A 22,024-nucleotide genomic window follows, 5' to 3' on the forward strand; every position below is an offset into this window, starting at 1 on the left:
TTTTCGTTTTAAATTTCTTTCACCAATCAAAAAGAATGACTCTAATAAAAAACAGTTCCAAACATTTAAAGCTACAAATATAACAACCCATTTGGGAATTACATGTTTTAAGCTTCTCAAAAAAACAAGACAGTAGAACATTAGTTTTAAGTTAAAGTAAAATAAAATATGGTTCTCAGTTTCCTGGGAACTGTTACTATTTTTACAAACTTGGCGGAAACTTGTAAATTCACTCTGGTGTTTTGCAGTCACATTCCAGGGTTCATTCCCTTCGCTTTGTAGATGAGGAGGCGAGAGGCCCTTGAGAAGGGGTGTCTTTTGGAGGATACCTGTGTAGCTCTGGGTTGTACGGTTCTCCGCTACCTCAGGTCTCCACAGCCAAAGTCCCAGTGGCTTTATAAGGGAAAGGTGTGAATTCCCAGTAAGCCATAAGGGTGGGGTCACACAACCTTAATTTCACCCAAGCAGCTTAACACACTGTTTTTAGAAGTATACTGTTTGGGTGTTAGTTTATGAGAACTGATAAAATTAGCTGTCATCTAAAGTTACAATGCTTATGTTTAGGTGCCTGTATTTAAATATTGCTCGGGTTCCGTATCACACTTGATTTGGCAATATGCATATTCAAAGACAATATACAATGGGAGAACATGACTTATGCACATGAGGTCTTATCTGGGTGGACCAAGGACGCAGACCCCAGTGCAGTCTGAGGAGGGTGCTGCTGGGCATGGGGCTATTTTGTGCACACACTGATCCTGGGTCTCTGTGTGAAGACACTGGATAGTCTTCCAGAGCAGTGTGTAAGAACGGCTTAAATAACTGATGCTGTTCACACTGTGATCTGGTCTCAGCTTGCCTTGGTCACTAGGACAGTAATGTTCAAAACCAGACAGCGACATATGTAGTCTATGAATAGGTTTTAGGTTTCTGTGGAGGAAAAAAAATAAGAGAATTTATTCATACTTTTGGAATAATCCCAGCACTGGGGAGGCTGAGACAGCGACATATCCAGTCTATGAAGAATTTGTCTTTAGTTTTGTGTGATTCTGTGAACTATGAATAGATTTTAGGTTTCTGTGGAGAAAAAAAAATAAAAGAGTTTATTCATACTTTTGGAATACCTCACTCACTAAAATGTGGCATTTCTTAATTTTTCTTGGTTCTTGAACATTAAGAATAACAATAAAAATTATGGAACAATGGGGCAAAGGCCATCTTTGTATGTCCAAAATAATTCACTGTGAGTATTGTAGCTAGGTTTATAGTGTCTGAGCCAGAGGCTTTTGATGCACTGGCTTGTTGTTGCTTCTCACAGGACTGCAGCAGCTTCCAGGCATTCTGATAGGCCATGTGCACCAGTCTCAGCCTCCCCAGTGCTGGGATTATGAGCATGTGCCCCCGACCCTGGCTTCTGTTGTACAGCAGTTTCTGAGGCTCCAGGCTGGGCTCTCTTGTTCATAGGGAAGCAGTTGACTAACTGAGCTTGGCAGTGCCATGATGATCAGCAACGTAAGACGCTGGTTCCACCCCCTGCCCTGGAAAAAGCTTTCAGACAAAAAGTATATTCTGTAGCATAATGTATTCTTTTGAAAAGAGAAGGGGAAAATGTGATTTATAAGATGTTAGTTTAAAGCCAGTGGCTCTCAGGAATTCTTGTGTTTGAATTTCAGGCACCTTTCAGTTTATCTCCAAACGGCACCATGGCTTCCCCTTCAGCCTCACCTTCTTTCTGAACGGGATTCAGGTGAACAGGCTCAGCTCCTGCTGCGAATACAAGCACCGAAAGAGCTCGCGGCTCGGAGGCAAAAGAGGCTACTTCGGGTTTGTGGGTGTGGAGAAGGCATCTCCTTGCTACAGGTATGAAAACACACACCCTTTGTGATGGTCGGCTGGCCACGGTCTGCCGGCCAAGGTGTCCTTCACTAATGCTTTTCTTCGCATAGTTCTCAAAGGAAATGGGTATATTCAACCACAAAACATCTAAGATAAAGACTACAGCCCTGAATGTTTGATTTTGAAATTATAAGACATACATCACATTTCTAAATGTATTATGTAAAGGAGATAAAAATGGTGGCAATTTAAGTTCTGTCTCACTTTTCATCTCTCATTTACCTCACTCTGCCTTAAATTTTACCTCTGTAGGGAGAATGGCCACTTTTTTCCTCCTTTTCTTTCTTGTTCCTCTTGGTAATAGCCATAGAGTAATTCTCCCTCACCCATCTGGGTGTGCCATTGTGCTTGCATGTGTGCGCACGTGTGTGTGTGTGTGTGTGTGTGTGTGTGTATGTGTGTGTGTGTGTGTGTGTGTGTGTGTGTGTGTGTGTGTGTGTGTTCTGGAATATGCCTGGCTGGTTGGATCCAGGAACGAATTTGAAGAGCAGAGTCAAAGATGACTCACACGTTTTTCTCCTAGGGCCTAGACATGGCACAGTGGTAAGAGCATATGCTGTGCAAACAAGATGGCCCGGGTTCAGATACCCAGCACCACCTAAAATTCAGACGTGCACTTGTATATCTGAAATCCCAGCATTAGGAGGCAGAAACAAACAGATCTGAGAGTTTGGTGGCCAGCCAGCCTCTAAAGCAGTGAGCTCGCAGCTCATGAAAGAGCTTGTCTCAAAAGGATAAAGGTTGACACCCAAGATCTGCCCTGTTCACACAGCCTGCTCTCACTTGCTTCTGTGCCTCCTCCTCACAACAAAAACAAACACAAAATTTAAGAAAAAAAGTTTGTCCTGAACAACTGGAAAGACTTGCACTTGGCATGCATTTACGATCAGCTCTGGGAGATGCAGTTTGGAGAAATGGAAGAAAGGGTTGTCTTTTTGGGCACACACAGTTTTAGATTTCAGGGAGACAATGCAAGTGATGGCGTACATGATGCGCAGCCAGTTGGGTACTGAATGGGTGAGGGGGGCATGTCTGGAGTTGAGAATAGTTTGTCTAGTGATGGCAGGAAAATCACAGGATGGGGCGACTTTCTTACATGAGTGAGGACTCCTGATGAGCGAGCTTTGTACCACTCATCTTCAGGGTTTCATGGAGAGGGAGAGCCAGCTGTTGAAGAGAATCCTGAGGGAGGATTATCTTGGAAATAAACATTTGAAGAATAAGGCAGTGATTTACTGAGCCAAATGTATGGCTAGATTACATATCAATTAGTACAATGAAGACCCGTGTGTCAACTTTCATACTGATGTGAACAAATACCTGACAGGAGCTGGAGGGAGGGAGGAGTTGGTTTGGTCCATGGGACGAGGGCGAAAGCTGTCATGGCCAAGGGAGCACAGCAGCAGGAGTATGCAGAGGCATGCATAGCCAGCAAGGGAAGAGATGATTTGTGGGGCTAAATCAGTCCCAGCCTGTGGGATGGCACTGCCTGTGCTCAAGTCTTTCCCCTTCAGTCAGTTCTCTTTGGAAAAGTCCTCACAGGCACACCAAGGTGAGCATCACCCACACCACAAACGCTTCTTAACCCGCTTGGGCTGACAGTCTGAATTCCATCACAGCAGAAGCCTGCTTATTGCTCATCTAAAGACATGTTATCCAAGCAAGGTGGCAGGGATAGGAACAAGGCCAGTCACCCTACAGAGTAACAACTAATGTTATAGAAAACATGTATAGTAATTCCCCTTTAAAAATGGTAATTACATGGTTTCCGGGACAGTACAAGATTTGAAGGGTGTGCAGTGGGAGTTAGCTGGTGGGTGTGCAGTGGGTGTTAGCTGGTGGGTGTGCAGTGGGTGTTAGCTAATGGGGTGTGCAGTGGGTGTTAGCTGGTAGGTGTGCAGTGGGAGTTAGCTGGTGGGTGTGCAGACGGTGTTAGCTGGTGGGTGTGCAGTGGGAGTTAGCTGGTGGGTGTGCAGTGGGTGTTAGCTGGTGGGTGTGCAGAGGGTGTTAGCTGGTGGGTGTGCAGTGGGTGTTAGCTGGTGGGTGTGCAGTGGGTGTTAGCTGGTGGGTTTATAGTGGGTGTTAGCTGGTGGGTGTGCAGTGGGTGTTAGCTGGTGGGTGTGCAGTGGGTGTTAGCTGGTGGGTGTGCAGTGGGAGTTAGCTGGTGGGTGTGCAGACGGTGTTAGCTGGTGGCTGTGCAGTGGGAGTTAGCTGGTGGGTGTGCAGTGGGTGTTAGCTGGTGGGTGTGCAGAGGGTGTTAGCTGGTGGGTGTGCAGTGGGTGTTAGCTGGTGGGTGTGCAGTGGGTGTTAGCTGGTGGGTGTGCAGAGGGTGTTAGCTGGTGGGTGTGCAGTGGGTGTTAGCTGGTGGGTGTGCAGTGGGTGTTAGCTGGTGGGTGTGCAGTGGGAGTTAGCTGGTGGGTGTGCAGTGGGTGTTAGCTGGTGGATGTGCAGTGGGTGTTAGCTGGTGGGTTTACAGTGGGAGTTAGCTGGTGGGTGTGCAGTGGGTGTTAGCTGGTGGGTGTGCAGTGGGAGTTAGCTGGTGGGTGTGCAGTGGGTGTTAGCTGGTGGGTGTGCAGTGGGAGTTAGCTGGTGGGTGTGCAGTGGGAGTTAGCTGGTGGGTGTGCAGATGGTGTTAGCTGGTGGGTGTGCAGTGGGAGTTAGCTGGTGGGTGTGCAGTGGGTGTTAGCTGGTGGGTGTGCAGTGGGTGTTAGCTGGTGGGTGTGCAGTGGGTGTTAGCTGGTGGGTGTGCAGTGGGTGTTAGCTGGTGGGTTTATAGTGGGTGTTAGCTGGTGGGTGTGCAGTGGGTGTTAGCTGGTGGGTGTACAGTGGGTGTTAGCTGGTGGGTATGCAGTGGGTGTTAGCTGGTGGGTGTGCAGTGGGTGTTAGCTGGTGGATGTGCAGTGGGTGTTAGCTGGTGGGTATGCAGAGGGTGTTAGCTGGTGGGTGTGCAGTTGGAGTTAGCTGGTGGGTGTGCAGTGGGTGTTAGCTGGTGGGTGTGCAGTGGGTGTTAGCTGGTGGGTGTGCAGTGGGTGTTAGCTGGTGGGTTTATAGTGGGTGTTAGCTGGTGGGTGTGCAGTGGGTGTTAGCTGGTGGGTTTATAGTGGGTGTTAGCTGGTGGGTGTGCAGTGGGTGTTAGCTGGTGGGTGTGCAGAGGGTGTTAGCTGGTGGGTGTGCAGTGGGTGTTAGCTGGTGGGTGTGCAGTGGGTGTTAGCTGGTGGGTGTGCAGTGGGTGTTAGCTGGTGGGTGTGCAGTGGGAGTTAGCTGGTGGGTGTGCAGTGGGTGTTAGCTGGTGGGTGTGCAGTGGGTGTTAGCTGGTGGGTGTGCAGTGGGAGTTAGCTGGTGGGTGTGCAGTGGGAGTTAGCTGGTGGGTGTGCAGTGGGTGTTAGCTGGTGGGTGTGCAGTGGGTGTTAGCTGGTGGGTGTGCAGTGGGTGTTAGCTGGTGGGTGTGCAGTGGGTGTTAGCTGGTGGGTGTGCAGTGGGTGTTAGCTGGTGGGTGTGCAGTGGGTGTTAGCTGGTGGGTGTGCAGTGGGTGTTAGCTGGTGGGTGTGCAGTGGGTGTTAGCTGGTGGGTGTGCAGTGGGTGTTAGCTGGTGGGTGTGCAGAGGGTGTTAGCTGGTGGGTGTGCAGTGGGTGTTAGCTGGTGGGTGTGCAGTGGGAGTTAGCTGGTGGGTGTGCAGTGGGTGTTAGCTGGTGGGTGTGCAGTGGGTGTTAGCTGGTGGGTGTGCAGTGGGTGTTAGCTGGTGGGTGTGCAGTGGGTGTTAGCTGGTGGGTGTGCAGTGGGTGTTAGCTGGTGGGTGTGCAGTGGGTGTTAGCTGGTGGGTGTGCAGTGGGTGTTAGCTGGTGGGTGTGCAGTGGGTGTTAGCTGGTGGGTGTGCAGTGGGTGTTAGCTGGTGGGTGTGCAGAGGGTGTTAGCTGGTGGGTGTGCAGTGGGTGTTAGCTGGTGGGTGTGCAGTGGGTGTTAGCTGGTGGGTGTGCAGTGGGTGTTAGCTGGTGGGTGTGCAGTGGGAGTTAGCTGGTGGGTGTGCAGTGGGAGTTAGCTGGTGGGTGTGCAGAAGGTGTTAGCTGGTGGGTGTGCAGTGGGTGTTAGCTGGTGGGTGTGCAGTGGGTGTTAGCTGGTGGATGTGCAGTGGGTGTTAGCTGGTGGGTGTGCAGTGGGAGTTAGCTGGTGGATGTGCAGTGGGTGTTAGCTGGTGGGTGTGCAGTGGGAGTTAGCTAGTGGGTGTGCAGTGGGAGTTAGGTGGTCAGTGTGCAGAGGGTGTTATCTGGTGGGTGTGCAGTGGGTGTTAGCTGGTGGGTGTGCAGTGGGAGTTAGCTGGTGGTGTGCAGTGGGTGTTAGCTGGTGGGTGTGCAGTGGGTGTTAGCTGGTGGGTGTGCAGTGGGTGTTAGCTGGTGGTGTGCAGTGGGTGTTATCTGGTGGGTGTGCAGTGGGAGTTAGCTGGTGGGTGTGCAGAGGGTGTTAGCTCGTGGGTGTGCAGTGGGAGTTATCTGGTGGGTGTGCAGAGGGTGTTAGCTGGTGGGTGTGCAGAGGGTGTTAGCTGGTGGGTGTGCAGAGGGTGTTAGCTGGTGGGTGTGCAGAGGGTGTTAGCTGGTGGGTGTGCAGAGGGTGTTAGCTGGTGGGTGTGCAGTGGGTGTTAGCTGGTGGGTGTGCAGTGGGTGTTAGCTGGTGGGTGTGCAGTGGGTGTTAGCTGGTGGGTGTGCAGTGGGTGTTAGCTGGTGGGTGTGCAGTGGGTGTTAGCTGGTGGGTGTGCAGTGGGTGTTAGCTGGTGGGTGTGCAGTGGGTGTTAGCTGGTGGGTGTGCAGTGGGTGTTAGCTGGTGGGTGTGCAGTGGGTGTTAGCTGGTGGGTGTGCAGTGGGTGTTAGCTGGTGGGTGTGCAGTGGGTGTTAGCTGGTGGGTGTGCAGTGGGTGTTAGCTGGTGGGTGTGCAGTGGGTGTTAGCTGGTGGGTGTGCAGAGGGTGTTAGCTGGTGGGTGTGCAGTGGGTGTTAGCTGGTGGGTGTGCAGTGGGTGTTAGCTGGTGGGTGTGCAGTGGGTGTTAGCTGGTGGGTGTGCAGTGGGAGTTAGCTGGTGGGTGTGCAGTGGGAGTTAGCTGGTGGGTGTGCAGAGGGTGTTAGCTGGTGGGTGTGCAGTGGGTGTTAGCTGGTGGGTGTGCAGTGGGTGTTAGCTGGTGGATGTGCAGTGGGTGTTAGCTGGTGGGTGTGCAGTGGGAGTTAGCTGGTGGATGTGCAGTGGGTGTTAGCTGGTGGGTGTGCAGTGGGAGTTAGCTGGTGGGTGTGCAGTGGGAGTTAGGTGGTCAGTGTGCAGAGGGTGTTATCTGGTGGGTGTGCAGTGGGTGTTAGCTGGTGGGTGTGTAGTGGGAGTTAGCTGGTGGTGTGCAGTGGGTGTTAGCTGGTGGTGTGCAGTGGGTGTTAGCTGGTGGTGTGCAGTGGGTGTTAGCTGGTGGTGTGCAGTGGGTGTTAGCTGGTGGTGTGCAGTGGGTGTTAGCTGGTGGGTGTGCAGTGGGAGTTAGCTGGTGGGTGTGCAGAGGGTGTTAGCTCGTGGGTGTGCAGTGGGAGTTATCTGGTGGGTGTGCAGAGGGTGTTAGCTGGTGGGTGTGCAGAGGGTGTTAGCTGGTGGGTGTGCAGATGGTGTTAGCTGGTGGGTGTGCAGAGGGTGTTAGCTGGTGGGTGTGCAGAGGGTGTTAGCTGGTGGGTGTGCAGAGGGTGTTAGCTGGTGGGTGTGCAGAGTGTGTTAGCTGGTGGGTGTGCAGAGGGTGTTAGCTGGTGGGTGTGCAGTGGGAGTTAGCTGGTGAGTGTGCAGAGGGTGTTAGCTGGTGGGTGTGCAGTGGGTGTTATCTGGTGGGTGTGCAGAGGGTGTTAGCTGGTTGGTGTGCAGTGGGTGTTAGCTGGTGGGTGTGCAGAGGGTGTTAGCTGGTGGGTGTGCAGAGGGTGTTAGCTGGTGGGTGTGCAGAGGGTGTTAGCTGGTGGGTGTGCAGAGGGTGTTAGCTGGTGGGTGTGCAGTGGGAGTTAGCTGGTGGGTGTGCAGAGGGTGTTAGCTGGTGGGTGTGCAGTGGGTGTTATCTGGTGGGTGTGCAGAGGGTGTTAGCTGGTGGGTGTGCAGAAGGTGTTAGCTGGTGGGTGTGCAATGGGAGTTAGCTGCTGGGCATGCTGGCCCCAACCAGGAGACTTTGTCTGTTTGCACCATATCCTAGAATAAGAAGTACATTTCTCACTTGAGGTTGAGGATGAGTTGTAGGTTTTAGAGAAGGGAGTAGTGTAAAAAGAGAAATTCACAGAGCAGCAGAATGAAAGGAACTGCATAGTGAAGCCAGCTGGGCTCAGCACAGGCCGGGTGTCAATCTGTGTCCAGTTCAGATGCACTGTCCGTTGCTGGCAAATCGTTTCAGAGATTTCCACCAAACTCTATAGAGAATAAATGAGTTCATAGTCAATCATCCATGTGTGTCAGGGCATGTGAAGGAGACATGGTAGGCGCCTGCATTTAAGCACGTAGTTCCCAGTTGGTTGCGTTTTTTGGGAAGGTAATTGAACTGCGAGGGGAAGGGGCCTCCCTAGAGGGAGCAGGACACTAGGGACAGCTTTGAGGTTTTATATTCTGCCCCCACTTTCTGTTCTCCCTCTGTTTCCTATCTGCGGATGGAATGTGCGGTCTCTGCTCTCTGACTGGCAGCCCGGCCTTGCCATGAAGGGCTCTGCTCCTCTGCAAATGCCAGCCAAGCGCATCCCTCCATCCCTGTGTTGATTTTCACTGCAGTTTTCTGTCTCAGTAACAGAAAAGTAAGCAATGCATAGAATATCCTTAATGAGTAGTTCTACAATTGGTAACCGGGAAACTAAGCCCTGAGTACCTACTTTGGAGGACTTGGAAGCAGCACCAACACATGACTGTTGACATCCACTCCCCTGCTCAGGGCTTCCTAGCTTCTCTATCTATAACTCTAAGAGTTTATTACGTGGCCGATCTATTTACTCTCTTGCTCTTTTTCCAAGAATATAAAAATAGTTGTGTGATTAAAGAGTGAGGCCTGCCATTCACTCTTTAACACAGTGCTTAGAGAAAAAGTTACTTTTTTACTGACTTCAAAACCACTCCTTCCAAAGCCATCAGTGAATGCTTGAAGTAGCCTCCAGTGTTGTCTCCTTGGCACAGATGAGGTCCTCGCATAGGAACAGAAATGGGGAAGACTAGATGGACACATCGAGTCCTGTTTACTTGATGTCTGTCCCTCTTGATATGACTTCAGATGCCCCAGTGATGTATTTGTGCTTCAGTGATCAGAATTAATACTTTGAATTGCACTCAGAAGGCAAAGAGGGAAGTCAGTGAAGGGGGAGACAGACGTTACTCACTCTGCACCATTCCCGTGGGCAGATGGGCTATACAACTTCTCAGCTTGCAGGAGGGAGGTTTCAAATCCTATACACAGCCACAGCACCCGTCACAGCGATTCACAGGCCCCAGGCCCTGGGTTTGCAGTTGCCACTGGTCAATGAAGAAATGTGTTTGCACAGGGGGCAAGGCTAACAGTGACACCCAGTGGGGATGTGTGGTGTCTTTCTCCAGGACACCCATCATTGTGATGGGTGAGATACTTGGTTCTCATCCCCTTATGTCTGACAGCCTGATCTTTAGATGGAGTATGAGTCCTCCCATTGTCACAGAAGGAGATGCTAAAATGTTAAATCATAGAACTTGCTGCACCTCCTCCTCCTCTCTCTCCCCTCTTCTTCCTCCTCCTCTTCCTCTTCTTCTTCTTTAAGGAAATTAATTAAAAAACAATTTCCATGATACTTGAAGATAGAGGATGACTGAAAGTTCAGTAAAAAAGTTCACTTTAAGAAATTTTCCTGCCTGGCAATGGTGGTACACGCCTTTAATCCCAGCACTCAGGAGGCAGAGGCAGGTGGATTTCTGAGCCTGAGGCCAGCCTGGTCTACAGAGTGAACTTCTGGACAGCCAAGGCTACACAGAAACCCTGTCTTAAAGTTGAAAATAAAAGTAGCCTTGGGCTAGGAGATGGCTCAGTGGCTGCCTAAGTATAAGGACCTCGGTTCTGAACTGAAACTATGCAAAGACGAATATGTCTGTGTGCTCTTCTCCTTCCACGCGAGATGGAACTGGGGGACTGGCAGCCCCCCAGAAGCTCACAGGGAGCTAACCTGGTGTAGAGATGTTCAACAGGAGACCCTGCCTCATATTAGTGGAATGTACATAGCAACACCTGAGGGTTTTCTCTGATCTCCACACACATAATGCGTTCAAAACATCGAGGTGGCTTGCCAAATGTGGGTTGCAATTACTTCTACAAATTAATACCATTTTTGAAGAACAAAAATGTGCCACCAGCAAAGCCATAGAAGGTTGTAGGGAAGGGCTTCAAAAGGCTGTTGTAAAAACAATAGTAGAAATTATGTTTAAACAAATGCACAGACTCCCAAGTTACTTGAAAGACCCAACAACAATGGACTGATTTTGTCTCTTAAAAATTAATCACACATTTGATTTGACCATAAATGTACACTGCTAATGCGTTCTTAGAATAAGGGACTGCAAACATAGTAACATCCCTTTTTTCTTACTATTTACATGTCTATGTTTAAAGATTTAGTTGTATTTATGTATTCATGTATGTGAGTGGACGCCACTTGTGCATAGGTGTCCAGAGAGGCCAGCAGAGTGCCTAGGACTCCTTGGAGCTGGAATTACAGATAGTTATGAGGTGCCCAACTCATATTCGGGGGAGCAGACTCATGTCTTCTAGTCCTCTGAGAGAACAGGAGGAACTCTGAACTGCTGACCATCTGTCTAGCCCCTTGATTACATAATACCTGAGGACAGATGGTCAGCTTATCTGTCTATCTTTCCCCCTCCATCTGTCTGTCTGTCTGTCTGTATCTATCTATCTATCTATCTATCTATCTATCTACTGATCTATTGAACCACTATCTATGTATCTATTTATGTATAAATTACTAATACACAAATCTACAAAATGTGCTCTGAGGTTTTAGGATATAATTCTTGTAAAAAATTTGATAGTATAGTTCTTGGTTGATGGGAGTTTTTAAATTTTTGTTATTGTTGTTGAAGCTAAGAATTTATGTTCCTGTATAAGATTTTCATATTAGCAAAAATAACATGGTTTATTTTAAATCAGTTTATGAAAAGTGGGATATTTCTCATAATTTTATTTGAATATGATATACATGAGTTACAAGCTTTGTGACTCCACCAATCTACTGTAAAGGTTAATAAAGCCTCCATGTTGTTATTTCTCATAGGTGTATTATTGCAATGGGCCTTGACAGAAAACCATCTTTAATAAAACCTAAGAAGGAAAAGACCATTGAGAAAAAGGAGGAGCCACCAAAGAAGAGTCTGGGGAAACCAAGGAAGGACAGAGAGAATGTGCTATCAAAAAGAAACGAGACAGGATGGAAAGAAATCTCTGCCTCCGCTGTTTGCTCAATTGAGGAGCTAGAATCAGGAGTCAAAGAAGTGAGAACGGTTATAGAAGAAATGGGATGGAAGGGCCAGGCAGGACAAGATGCTTGGGAAGAGGACCAGGAAAACACTGCTAAATACGGTAACCCAGACGCGCTGCCCTTGCTGCTGAGGGCTTAAGGCTTTAGCATACCGTTCAAGACCTCCACCGTGGCCCTTGGACTATTGGTTAGCTGTAATCTGTAGGCAGCTGTGCCCTGCTTCTCTCATTGTTTCCTGTGGCTCTCAAGTTCTCCATCAGAGAGGAGGTACCCTGGCCCTAGAAGCGTGGAGGTGCTTGCTGTGGGTATGAGGGTGTAAGGAAGTTTCTGTGCTGTTTTCCAGAGCCCATATTCACTCCCATGGAAACCATTTGACCAAATAGAATTTTGCCTATTCATTTAGTTTTTGAACACGGTTTTGGGAGTAGCATTGGCTGTGTACATCGTCGGGGTTGGCAAGTTCGATGTTCATGAGCATCTGGAGCTAGGACATTGCTCCTAATGGCAGCGTGTATTCAGTTAGGCGTTCTAGAGGCTGTTGGACTGTGTTTCTCCTCCTTTCCTCTCCCTCTCCGCTTTCCCTTCCCGTTACACCCTCCCTCCTTCCTTCCTCCTCTCTTCTCTCCTCCCTTTCCCCTTCTAATACTACTTTCTCTCACTCTCTCTTCACACAAATAGGCACATAGATGCAAGCCCACTGAGATGCACACACTCACGCACCCCCACAGTGAATCCCAAAGCGACAGTGACAGCTACCGTGTCGGCAGGCTCCGAGCAGTGGGCGTTGCCAGACATTTCCCCCTACTCTCTTCATTCATTCTCACCCACACGGAAGCATTGTTTCTATCTCCATTTTACAGTTGGAAATGGGTCTCACTCACACACACACACACACACACACACACACACACACACACACACTGTGACAGAATTCAGATCCTTCCCTGGGATGATGGACGACAGGGGTAGCACAGAGCTAGGGCAGGGATGGATTTTTATGTTTTGAGGGGAAACATAGAAACCGGTCAAAAATAGGATGCTGTGCTGTTTCTGTGTTCCCTGGATGTTCCTCCTATTTTGTGATTTCCCTGCCCTGACGGTGGCCATTGTACTACCCTGATTTAACCTGGTGGCTCCAGTAACATGTATTGCTCCCAAATAACACCCCTTTGCGTGATTTGTCCATGGCAACTATTGTTAGTACTAACCCATGATGTTCCTGATGACCTACAGCTCCCAGGCTGCTTCTAATAGCACCACAGCTTTGTGCTAACCAGGTCATGAGTGAAGACACTGGAGCTTAAAGATGTTAAATTGCCAGACGTCACATAGCTGGGCAATGTTCTGGCTGGGTATAGGACCTGTTCCCCAATCTCTCCTGTTTCGCTACCATTTACTTCTGTAGATGGAATGTTCTCCAGGCTCTGGCTTATCTTGTGACTAACAGCAAATATCACAAAATAAGGTATGTGTGGGGCTCAGGAGATGGTTCAGCGGTAAGGTCACCTGCTATGCAGGCACAAGGACCCAAGTTCAACCTTCCAGAGCCCATGTAACAAAGTGGGGATAGTCACATGCACTTGTAAGCCCAGCACCTTGGCAGGATGAAGGCAGTAGGATCCCTGTGTTGTAGCCAGCAGCCTAGGTTCCAGGTTCAGTGAGAGACTCTGCCTCAAAGGATTCGGAAGGAGAGCGTGAAGGGATTACAACAGAGAGTGAGAGCGCAGGATATTTGACATCTACATGCAAGCGCAAGTACTGCACACATTGTGCACATCCACACAGTGCATGCCTACACAGCTACACCCCCCACACACCTACACAGCCACACAGTGCATGCTTACACAGCCACACATGCCTACACACACACACACACACACACACACACACACACATACACACACACACACATACACAGTAATGCAAAAAGAAATGGACCCGTGACTCGCCCAGGAATATTTGTATATGAATCTCTCTATTTTCTTACTATTGGATATTTGTGTATTAAAATATGAGCTAAATTACTCACCCGGCCATTTTGTCTTTAATGTAGCTTTACTGACATGTTACTTAAGTGTTCAAGCCTCATGTTAATCATCTTGGTATACCCACTTTGTCATTATTTTTACCTCATTTTTGTTTTCACACCATAAACATTTTTATATACATAGGACACTCATTTAAATTTAAATTTCTTTGATTGCATAGGGTGAGCAGTTCTCAGAAGTACATTACCCAGGAGGCCTCACTGCCAGAGGAGCCGAGGTGTCTAGTAACTAAAGCACACAAAAAACTTTATTTCCTTCTCTCTTTTAGCTTGAAGATAATTGTTTACTTGCCTAATTGGTTCTGCATGAGAGCCTCTTGCTGTCTGTCTTTGGCATGCTGTCACTTTGAGATTTTTTTTTTGTTTGGGGTGGGGAATAAAGAGGAAACAATTAAATATGAAAGGTGAAAAATTATAACCACAAGAGACAGCTGGAGTTTATACGATGTGACAATTTGCTTTTCCCTGGTACAAATTTGCTCTATCCCTGTAGGGAATGCAGGTTTCAGACTGTGATGGTGACGGGCATTCTATTTCATAGGGTTTTAATTCTCGAATTGTAATTATTTTTGTGCATTTTAGGAGTGACCATCACACACAGCTCCTGTTCTGTCTTATCTGTAAGGTTGTGTATAAGCTTCGCCCATTGTCCACTAGACTCTCAACATGCTGTTCATATGCTATCTCTCGGGTCCTTTGGACATGATTAATTGAATTTTTCCACTTCACTATTCATTAGAGTGATATTCAAATGTTTTGACCAATCTTCATATAAAATATGACCTCACTGAGTCTCCAGATTAACTTCCATTATCATAGTCCTGTTTTCTTCATTTCTAATTTACTTCTCATTTATTCTCTCCTATAAATCCTCCCTATTTCCATTTTGGCCATCGTGGGTAATGGTGTCCGTTCGTAAATGAGCCTTTATTAGCTTCCAGCCTTGTCATTTAGGGCCTCACTTCTCTTTGTGCATTGTGTGCAGCTGATTGCAGCCTTTGATCACGCACTCTCAGTCCTCCCTGTTCCATAATTGTGTGGAAAAAGCAGCAAAGACAGAGCCAGGCAAGGAAGGACAACAGAGCCAGAGTTCTCATCAGAGCCAAGTAGTTGAAGCACCCAGGGCTCTGTTTTCACTGTCACAGCATAGTGTCTTCTTTCAGAGTATGAAGAAGATTTTGAAGCAGAGGAGGAGAAACAAGATGAGAGAGCTGATGAGCAGAGCCTGGCTGAGGACCAGATGAGTACAACATCCAAGTCGCCCTCCGAAGGGGAAAATGATAACTTAATCCCTGAACAGGAGATTGAAACCTCTTCGGAGCAGGCACTAGATGCCCATGCCAGTGGGGACCATGAGGAAGAAGGATGCTCGGACAGTGACGAGGATAAACAAGGCAGGTTGCAGAGTGTGTCACAGTGTGCTTGCAACTTGTCTCTCCTTGATGTCAATAACCCAAGAATCCCAGACACCCCAACTCACCCCAGTGCATTTCTGAACTGCAGAGCTATTTCTTGGTCTGCTTGTTTTCTTTTAGTGTGGGTGAGTTTTAGCAGATGTCAGGTTAGGATTAGGCTTGTAGTGACCTGTGTTCTGTCTGATTAGAAAGTTACTATGTCCTTTTATCTCAAACTATTTCAGCACACACACACACACAGTAGCCCTGGAAGGGTCTCGGGATCATATTCTAGAGGGATACTGAGGCAGATTGTCCCATTCGGTAACAGATTTATTGGAAGAATTGTTAATACCACAGAGAAATGCTCAGCAGCAAGGCCTGGTTCTCAGTTTCCAGAGCTCTCTATAATAACATTGGTGGGTAGCCTACAATACCTGCTTGCAGCCAGACCGACTCTGACTCCTGGCCCAGGCAGCAGGAGTTGCTGTTTCAGCCCATTAGCTGTATGAGCTGCTGTTTGCAGCCTCTGTGGCTCAGAGCATCCTTAAAGTCCCTCTGGGCATTGAGGCTCACAGAGAGAGGCTCACAGGCAGGCTGTCAGTAGGCTGTCACTATGAGGACGACAGGGTGAGGACCCAGGCTGGAGAAAGAGGCTGTTGCAAGTGAACATGGTCCCAGGATCCCTAGCCCAAGCCTAACAGCTTCTGTTTACTAAAAGCTACAGGTTTCTTGCTTTGGTCTATTTGTCTTTTTAAATTTTCTTTTTAATTATATCATGAACACAGGATGTTGACCTACTAAGTTCATAGACGTGTTTGTGGCTTCTTTAAAAACTTTCAGCCTAAAATGGCTCTAAGTGTTCAAAGGAAAATGTAGGTCTTTTTAGGTAAGGGAAAGCTACTTTAAGCTTGCATTTTAAGCTTATAATGAACTTAAGTTCTGCCCAGTGAAACATTTTTGACTTTGTTGGATAAACCACTTGGCCTATGATCTGTGGCTTTTCACTGACGATTTCTCTTGGCACCTCTTGTTATTTCTCAATGATAACAGTAACTCCTAATATATTTTAGTCTGAATGGCTTTGTATTTTGTAGCTAAATTATGTCACACAATGGTGCCTTTTTTTTTAGTTGCTAACCTTTTCCTTTTTTTAAAAAAAATTCCTTATATTACAAATTATTTTTTATATAAAAGTATCAAATTTTGAATTTGGGAATTAAGATATACTATAAAAAAGAAATCAAGTAATGAAACTAGTTAGGAGAAAATAATTAGTTTATAATTCCACTTTTTCAAAATAAAATATAAGCAAACTTGGTCTAACATTTAATTCGCAGAGATGATATCACAAGAGGTTTTGTAAAATGCTGGTTGGTATCACACCTTCCAAGACACCTTGGCTGCTCTTGTGGTCTGTGAGTCATGTTCACCTTATGTGGTTCTTAGAACATCAATTGAAAAAGTCTTGTACAATTAGTGTTATTGCAGAGACGCAGAATATATAATGCTTTAAATAGGGATGGAAGGAGAGCAATCAGAATGCAGAGCTGTTTCGCAAGCACTGGAAAATTGATGAGGCAGAATCGAACTGGCAATCTATTTTCTCAATAGCGGAAATATCAAAGTGTCATTTCTAAGGCCTCTTTGCGTCCTGGGTGTGCACATGAGCGCCACATCTCCAGAGCTCTGAAACACAACCTCACTGCCTGTCTGTTCCTGTCCTCCCACGAGGTCTCCTGTCTTCTGACCATTTCAGTCAAGTTCCTTCCCTTGGTGTTACTCAACAGTATGCCTCTTAGCATGTGCAGTATGCGTTAGTGACTTTATCTGGCTAATACAGAGCATCTATTTAAAATGGCAACAGCATGGTGATTTTGTGGAGAATCCAGCATTTCACCCACGAAGGCGTGAGCATCATAGCTTGGGCACTGAATCCCAGACACCCATTCATCCCTTTTATTGACATGATTAAAAGTCTTGCTGTTAGTATTTGGATGTGTTTCATTTGAACCTGACTGCACCTGTTCCCAGGGGCAAACAATTGCCCAGACTGTCACTCTCATGACAAGTCAGCCCTGCTTAAAGTGCCAGCTAGCAATTGCACTAGGGCACTTTGATGAGCACGCCCCTGTTGAGTGGCCCCTGAGTGATGGAGCAGAGCCGACTAAGGACCAAGAATGGACCTTGCTCCAGGGATGATGAGTGCAGCTTCCTGCCATTTAAAAGGAACGACAGCTCTGTTCTCTGCATTTGTGTTTGCAACCCCGACACTAATTTACCAGCAGAAAATGTATTGTCAAAGATGAATGCTCTACGTCTGACGGGAAGAACACTGTGTGGCTAGGAATACACTTTATGGGTGGTTTGGGTAACAATGCCTTTGAGGGGGTGAAGGCTGAGCAGTTCCTCATAAGAGAGGACGGAGAGGCATTGGAGGCAGGCGAGAGAGCAAGATGCAGACAGCACTGTTTCTCAGCCTGCTAAAAGACCTGGACTTGAAGTATTTTTTTTCTTTAAGAAATACTTTGTGTATTTTTTCAGTCTGATGTAGTTGTCGTAGATCTAAAAATCTCAGAGTCACAAAAAATTTCAGCGTCAAGAGTTATGTTATGGTGTTTCTCATTTACTCGGATTTTTTTTTGAGGATTTCATATATTCACACAGTGTATTTTGGTCATATTGGTTTAACTATGTATGACAAGGCTCCCTTCTGTGTTGACATTGTATTTGGCATGCTACCATGCTCTGAGCACGTCCATATATTGTGCCTACAACTTGATGGAGGGGAGCCATGAGGAGATTCTACACAATGCATTGACTGAGTTTATGTGTAAATTTTGCATAGTTATTTGTCTCTCTGTTTTCATGTTGTGTGTACAGACATTTGCCTGCATGTGTATAAAAGTCCATGGTGTACGTTCCTTGGTGCTTGTTTAGTCCAGAAAAGGCTTTAGATGCCGTGTAACTGGGATTACAGATAGCTGTAAACCACGAAGTGGTGCTGGGAACAAACCGCAGGGCCTCCGCGGGGGCAACAAGTGCTTTCCACTGCTGAGCCGTCTTCCCAGCCCCAGCCAGTCACTATAACCCATAGCACTTGCCGATTGCTGGAGTAGGAAGTCACAGATTCAAGAAAGATGGCTCAGTTTATCACTGATTATTTTATATAAAATATCTTCAAATGAGTTCTCCTCTACAGCTGTGACTTTTCACGGCATGACCTCACTACGTAGGTGAGGCTGGCCTCGAACTTGAGACTCTTCTGTCTTAGCCTCCCATGTGCTAGGAACAGAAGCATGTGCCTCTGCACTCAGCTTCGCTACACTCCTGAGCCTGTGTGCTGTATGTGGCCATGATGTTACTCACTGACTTCTGAAGGAAGATGGATCAACTAGATCATTACACAAATGCATAAAGGCTTAGGCGGCACACTGTGGCATGTGACCATGCTAGTGTCAATTCCGTATTAACTACGAAGTTCAACAAGTTCAATTAGTGTAAAGATGGCTGCACTCTGGGGCCCTTTTTTCCTGTTGTAGCTGTATGCGCGTATAAGCAGCTATGTCCTTATAAGATAATGTGTATATTTATCTCACTGGTGAACTGATATATTTCAGTGAATGATAATTATCTGTTGAAGGGCATGTGCATGCTCTTATGATAAACAATGAGCTCGTATATTAGCTTAATTTATATTTCCACATTTATTAAAGAATCTATTTATTCTAGAACCATGGTTTTCAACATGTAGGTGACAACCCCACAGCGGTAGAATCAGATATCCTGCATATCAGCTATTACCCAGACCCTCTGCTCAGATGTAGTAGACAGGCAGCACAGTCTCCTTGTGGGTCCCATAATATGGGGAGTAGGGGCCACCTCTGACATTTACTCTGGCGCCCACACATTGATCACTTCCCCCTGGCGGGGCAGCCTTGCCTCACAGAGGAAGAGGATGCAGGCAGTCCAGATAAGACTTGATAGGCTGAGGTCAGATGGTAGGGGAGGAGGGCTCTCCTTTCTGAGGACTAGGGGAGGGAGGGAGACGGTGTGAGGGAGGGAGGGTGGGATCAGGAGGCGACGAGGGAGGGGGATACAATTGGGGTGTAAAGTGAACAAATTAAAAATAAAAAAGAGTTTCACAACAGTGGAAAATTAGTTATAAAATAGCAATTAAAAATTTTCATGGGGGGGTCACTAGAATTAAAGGGTCATGGTTGGGCTGGAGAGATGGCTCAGAGGTTAAGAGCACTGGCTGTTCTTCCACAGGTCCTGAGTTCAATTCCCAGCAACCACGTGGTGGCTCACAGCCATCTCTAATGTGATCTGGTGCCCTCTCCTGGCCTGCAGGCAGAATATTGAATGAATGAATAAATAAATGGGTCGTGGCACTGGGAATGCTGGGAACTACTGCTGTATAATGTTCAATGAGTTCCTGTTACTTCTCTAACTAGGTATTGCCTGTGAAAAGTTCAGATGAACTCCGGTACCCGGTGTGAGACGCAGCAGTTCACGAACTCACGAGTATAAACAAGCCCATAGTAGGATATGTGCGCTTAGGTGCCAGGGCTAAATCTGAAAAAATAAAATAAAATAGGAGTGTCAGATTTCCTGAATGCTTTGCTAAACTTTGCAATATGAAAGCTCCTGTTCCAGTTGAAAAGAGTTGTGGGGCTTACTGGGTTTGCGGTCCATGGGCGTGATATACATTTTTAATAGAAATTAATCAAGTCAAGGTAACTTGGATTCTTAAGCAACAACAACAACAAACAGAATGAGGTAAAATAGAGGACTTTGAGGAGCTAGCGAGTCTTAAAGCATGCTACACGCTGAAAACCGTAGGAATGATTGCACCCCCTGCCTGTCCCCCGCCCCGCCTGCCCCCTGCCTGCCCCGCCCTCACCCCCCCCCTCGCCTGGCCCCTGCCTGGCCCCCTCCTGCCTGCCCTGGTCACCGGGATGAGACAGACAGTGCAGGTGCTGATGGTAGAAGAGAGAAGAGTCCACCACCTGAGAGGTGTCCACGGCACAGCACTCCAGTAAACAGTGCATCTTCCTGAGAGCGTGCCACCTGTGTGGGAGCAGAGGCCATGGCTTTCTCCTCTTTGTGGAGTATTCCCTGGCACATAAGACGTTGTCAGCATTATTGGGTTGGTGAGTCCATGCAGGCAATCTGTATTGTTAATGACAGGAGACTTTGCGATGAATGAGTGTCAAAGGGACAGCAGTGATCCTTCTGGGCACGGGGGACTGTGGGGAACATGCAGCTAGCTTTGGCAGAGCCTCAGACACTGAGCACACAGCTTTTCCTGGCTGAAAAGACCAATAGCAAGGTCTCTAAGCAACAAGGCCGAGAGGGGACTTTGTGGGATGAAGGGAATCAGGCAGGAGGCTGTCACTTTACTATACACCTCCAATAGCCTTTCTAAGGACAGTTTCAAACATGTCCCCAGAATTGCTTTATGTGTACGCTTTGTGTAAATTTTGCTTTATTTCTGAGAGAAGAAATGTAGCTCATTGTGGAAATTCTGCTACAAGAGCCTGAAGCTCTTGTTCTACGCCCTGTTTTTACCCCATGTCCGTATGGAAATGAGAAAAGGAGTGAGAGTGAGAGTAAATTACACCAGGAGATGAGGGATAAACTTGAAAACTGAGATGAGCTTGTACTGGAGGCCAAGTGCCCTTGCCGTTCCGAGCTCACTTGTTTCCCCTTCCTTCTTTCCTGGACTTTCTCAAAACTGAACCAGGATGAGTTTTCAGTCTGTTGACATAAGACAATACACCTGAGAGAAGCTACCAAAGGAACAGGAGGCAGCCATTTATTACCGCATGAACAATTCACAGAGGCCAAAGTGGGAATTAACCAGCCGACAACACTCAGGTGGCTGGTACAGCTCTGGGTCTGGAAGGAAGGAGCCAGGCACTATGTCTGAGCTAATGGCGCATCAGGTAGACACATCCGTGGACAATTAGTAAGCACAGGACCCAAAGTTTCTGCATTGGTACAAATAAGAGACCAGTTTCGTTGAAATCTGGCGTTTTATGGCATGACAGCAGGTGCATACGTAGAAGGGAGAGAAGAGAGCAAGTGGCTCAACTGAGGGTTCCTGAGGCACTGGGAGGAGAGCAATGGTGCTTAAGGGGGCCTGCTGCTAAAGGAGCGGCTCCTAGTGAGTGTCTCGGTGCCCTGAACCTCACTTGCGTCTTCCTGGAAGTGTTGATGTGACTCTGTGGGCGTGCTTAGAGTGCTAAGATGTGCCATGGGGGGCTGGCAGGGCCAGCGAAGCAGAAGGATGATGCCGGAAAGTCTGGCATTTTTATTTATTTGGTTTTCGTCTTTTGCTACACATTAGCTGGCATAGCCATCTGTGTAGCTGTCACACAGTGATGAAAGAACCAGCCAAGTGAATGTGGAACAGAGAGGGAAGAAAACTGGAATGCAAGGGGACACACGGGAGACTCTCGACTGTTGATATGCTCTGTACTGATGTTTGGTCCCTGGTACACCCACCCACCCAAAGCAGAAGTATTCTGTATAGAATGATTATACATTGAGAGCAAGTGTTTTAAAAAGTAAACGGGAACTTGTGTTTCTCTTGTCTGGAACAATGTGAACAGGGATCTTTACGTAGTGCCTCTTCCTTACCTGAATTCAGCATGTAAGTTAGTTCTTGGGAGCTTCTAGGGTGCAGGTACACGCCGTTTTTGACTATGATGTGCTTCTAGTCTGTATCCGGGGCTCCATCTGGGAGTGCTGCTTGGGCCTCTGTTTTTGCTCTGCTGTCTGCATCCTGGTTTCTCATGGCTTCCTCCAGGGATTGCCTTGGGTTGCTGGGATTTCTCCACCCTCAAGCATAAAATGCACTGAGAAACCAGAGAGTTTGTACCCGAGGGCAGCCCGTAGCCAGTGCCTCACTGCTTCAAACTGCGAAAACCCAGCTCCCGCTTCATTATATCCTGCTAGGACGAGTCTCACAGAAGTTCCCATGGTATCAGTTGAGCTGTTCCTTGAAACAGCTCATTGACTGGCTGTCCCCTCCTCCCTGGCTTCTTAGCTCCCCCAAGGCTTTCTGCTGGAGCTTGTACTCCATATCTTCTCAGCAGCTTCCTTTTACTATCGTGCTTATGGGAACTCTAAGAAGGAAATGCACACACATACACGCGCACACACACACACACACACACACACACACACACATACACAC

At 47.4% G+C, this 22,024-nt stretch overlaps 1 protein-coding gene across 4 annotated transcripts in view; it reads left to right on the forward strand.

Moving 5' to 3' along the window:
• Positions 1-22,024, forward strand: part of ERICH3 (glutamate rich 3) — a 101,866-nt gene that overhangs the window by 54,295 nt on the left and 25,547 nt on the right. For all 4 annotated transcript variants that reach the window (XM_084757655.1, XM_084757656.1, XM_084757658.1 and 1 more), the window contains 3 exons: positions 1,674-1,860; positions 11,173-11,477; positions 14,587-14,817. In XM_084757655.1, coding sequence (XP_084613781.1) covers positions 1,674-1,860; positions 11,173-11,477; positions 14,587-14,817 — 723 coding nt within the window. The remainder of the gene's footprint in view (positions 1-1,673; positions 1,861-11,172; positions 11,478-14,586; positions 14,818-22,024) is intronic.

Source organism: Acomys minous, assembly GCF_964271855.1.
Source record: "Acomys minous genome assembly, chromosome: 14".
Classification (NCBI taxonomy): domain Eukaryota; kingdom Metazoa; phylum Chordata; class Mammalia; order Rodentia; family Muridae; genus Acomys; species Acomys minous.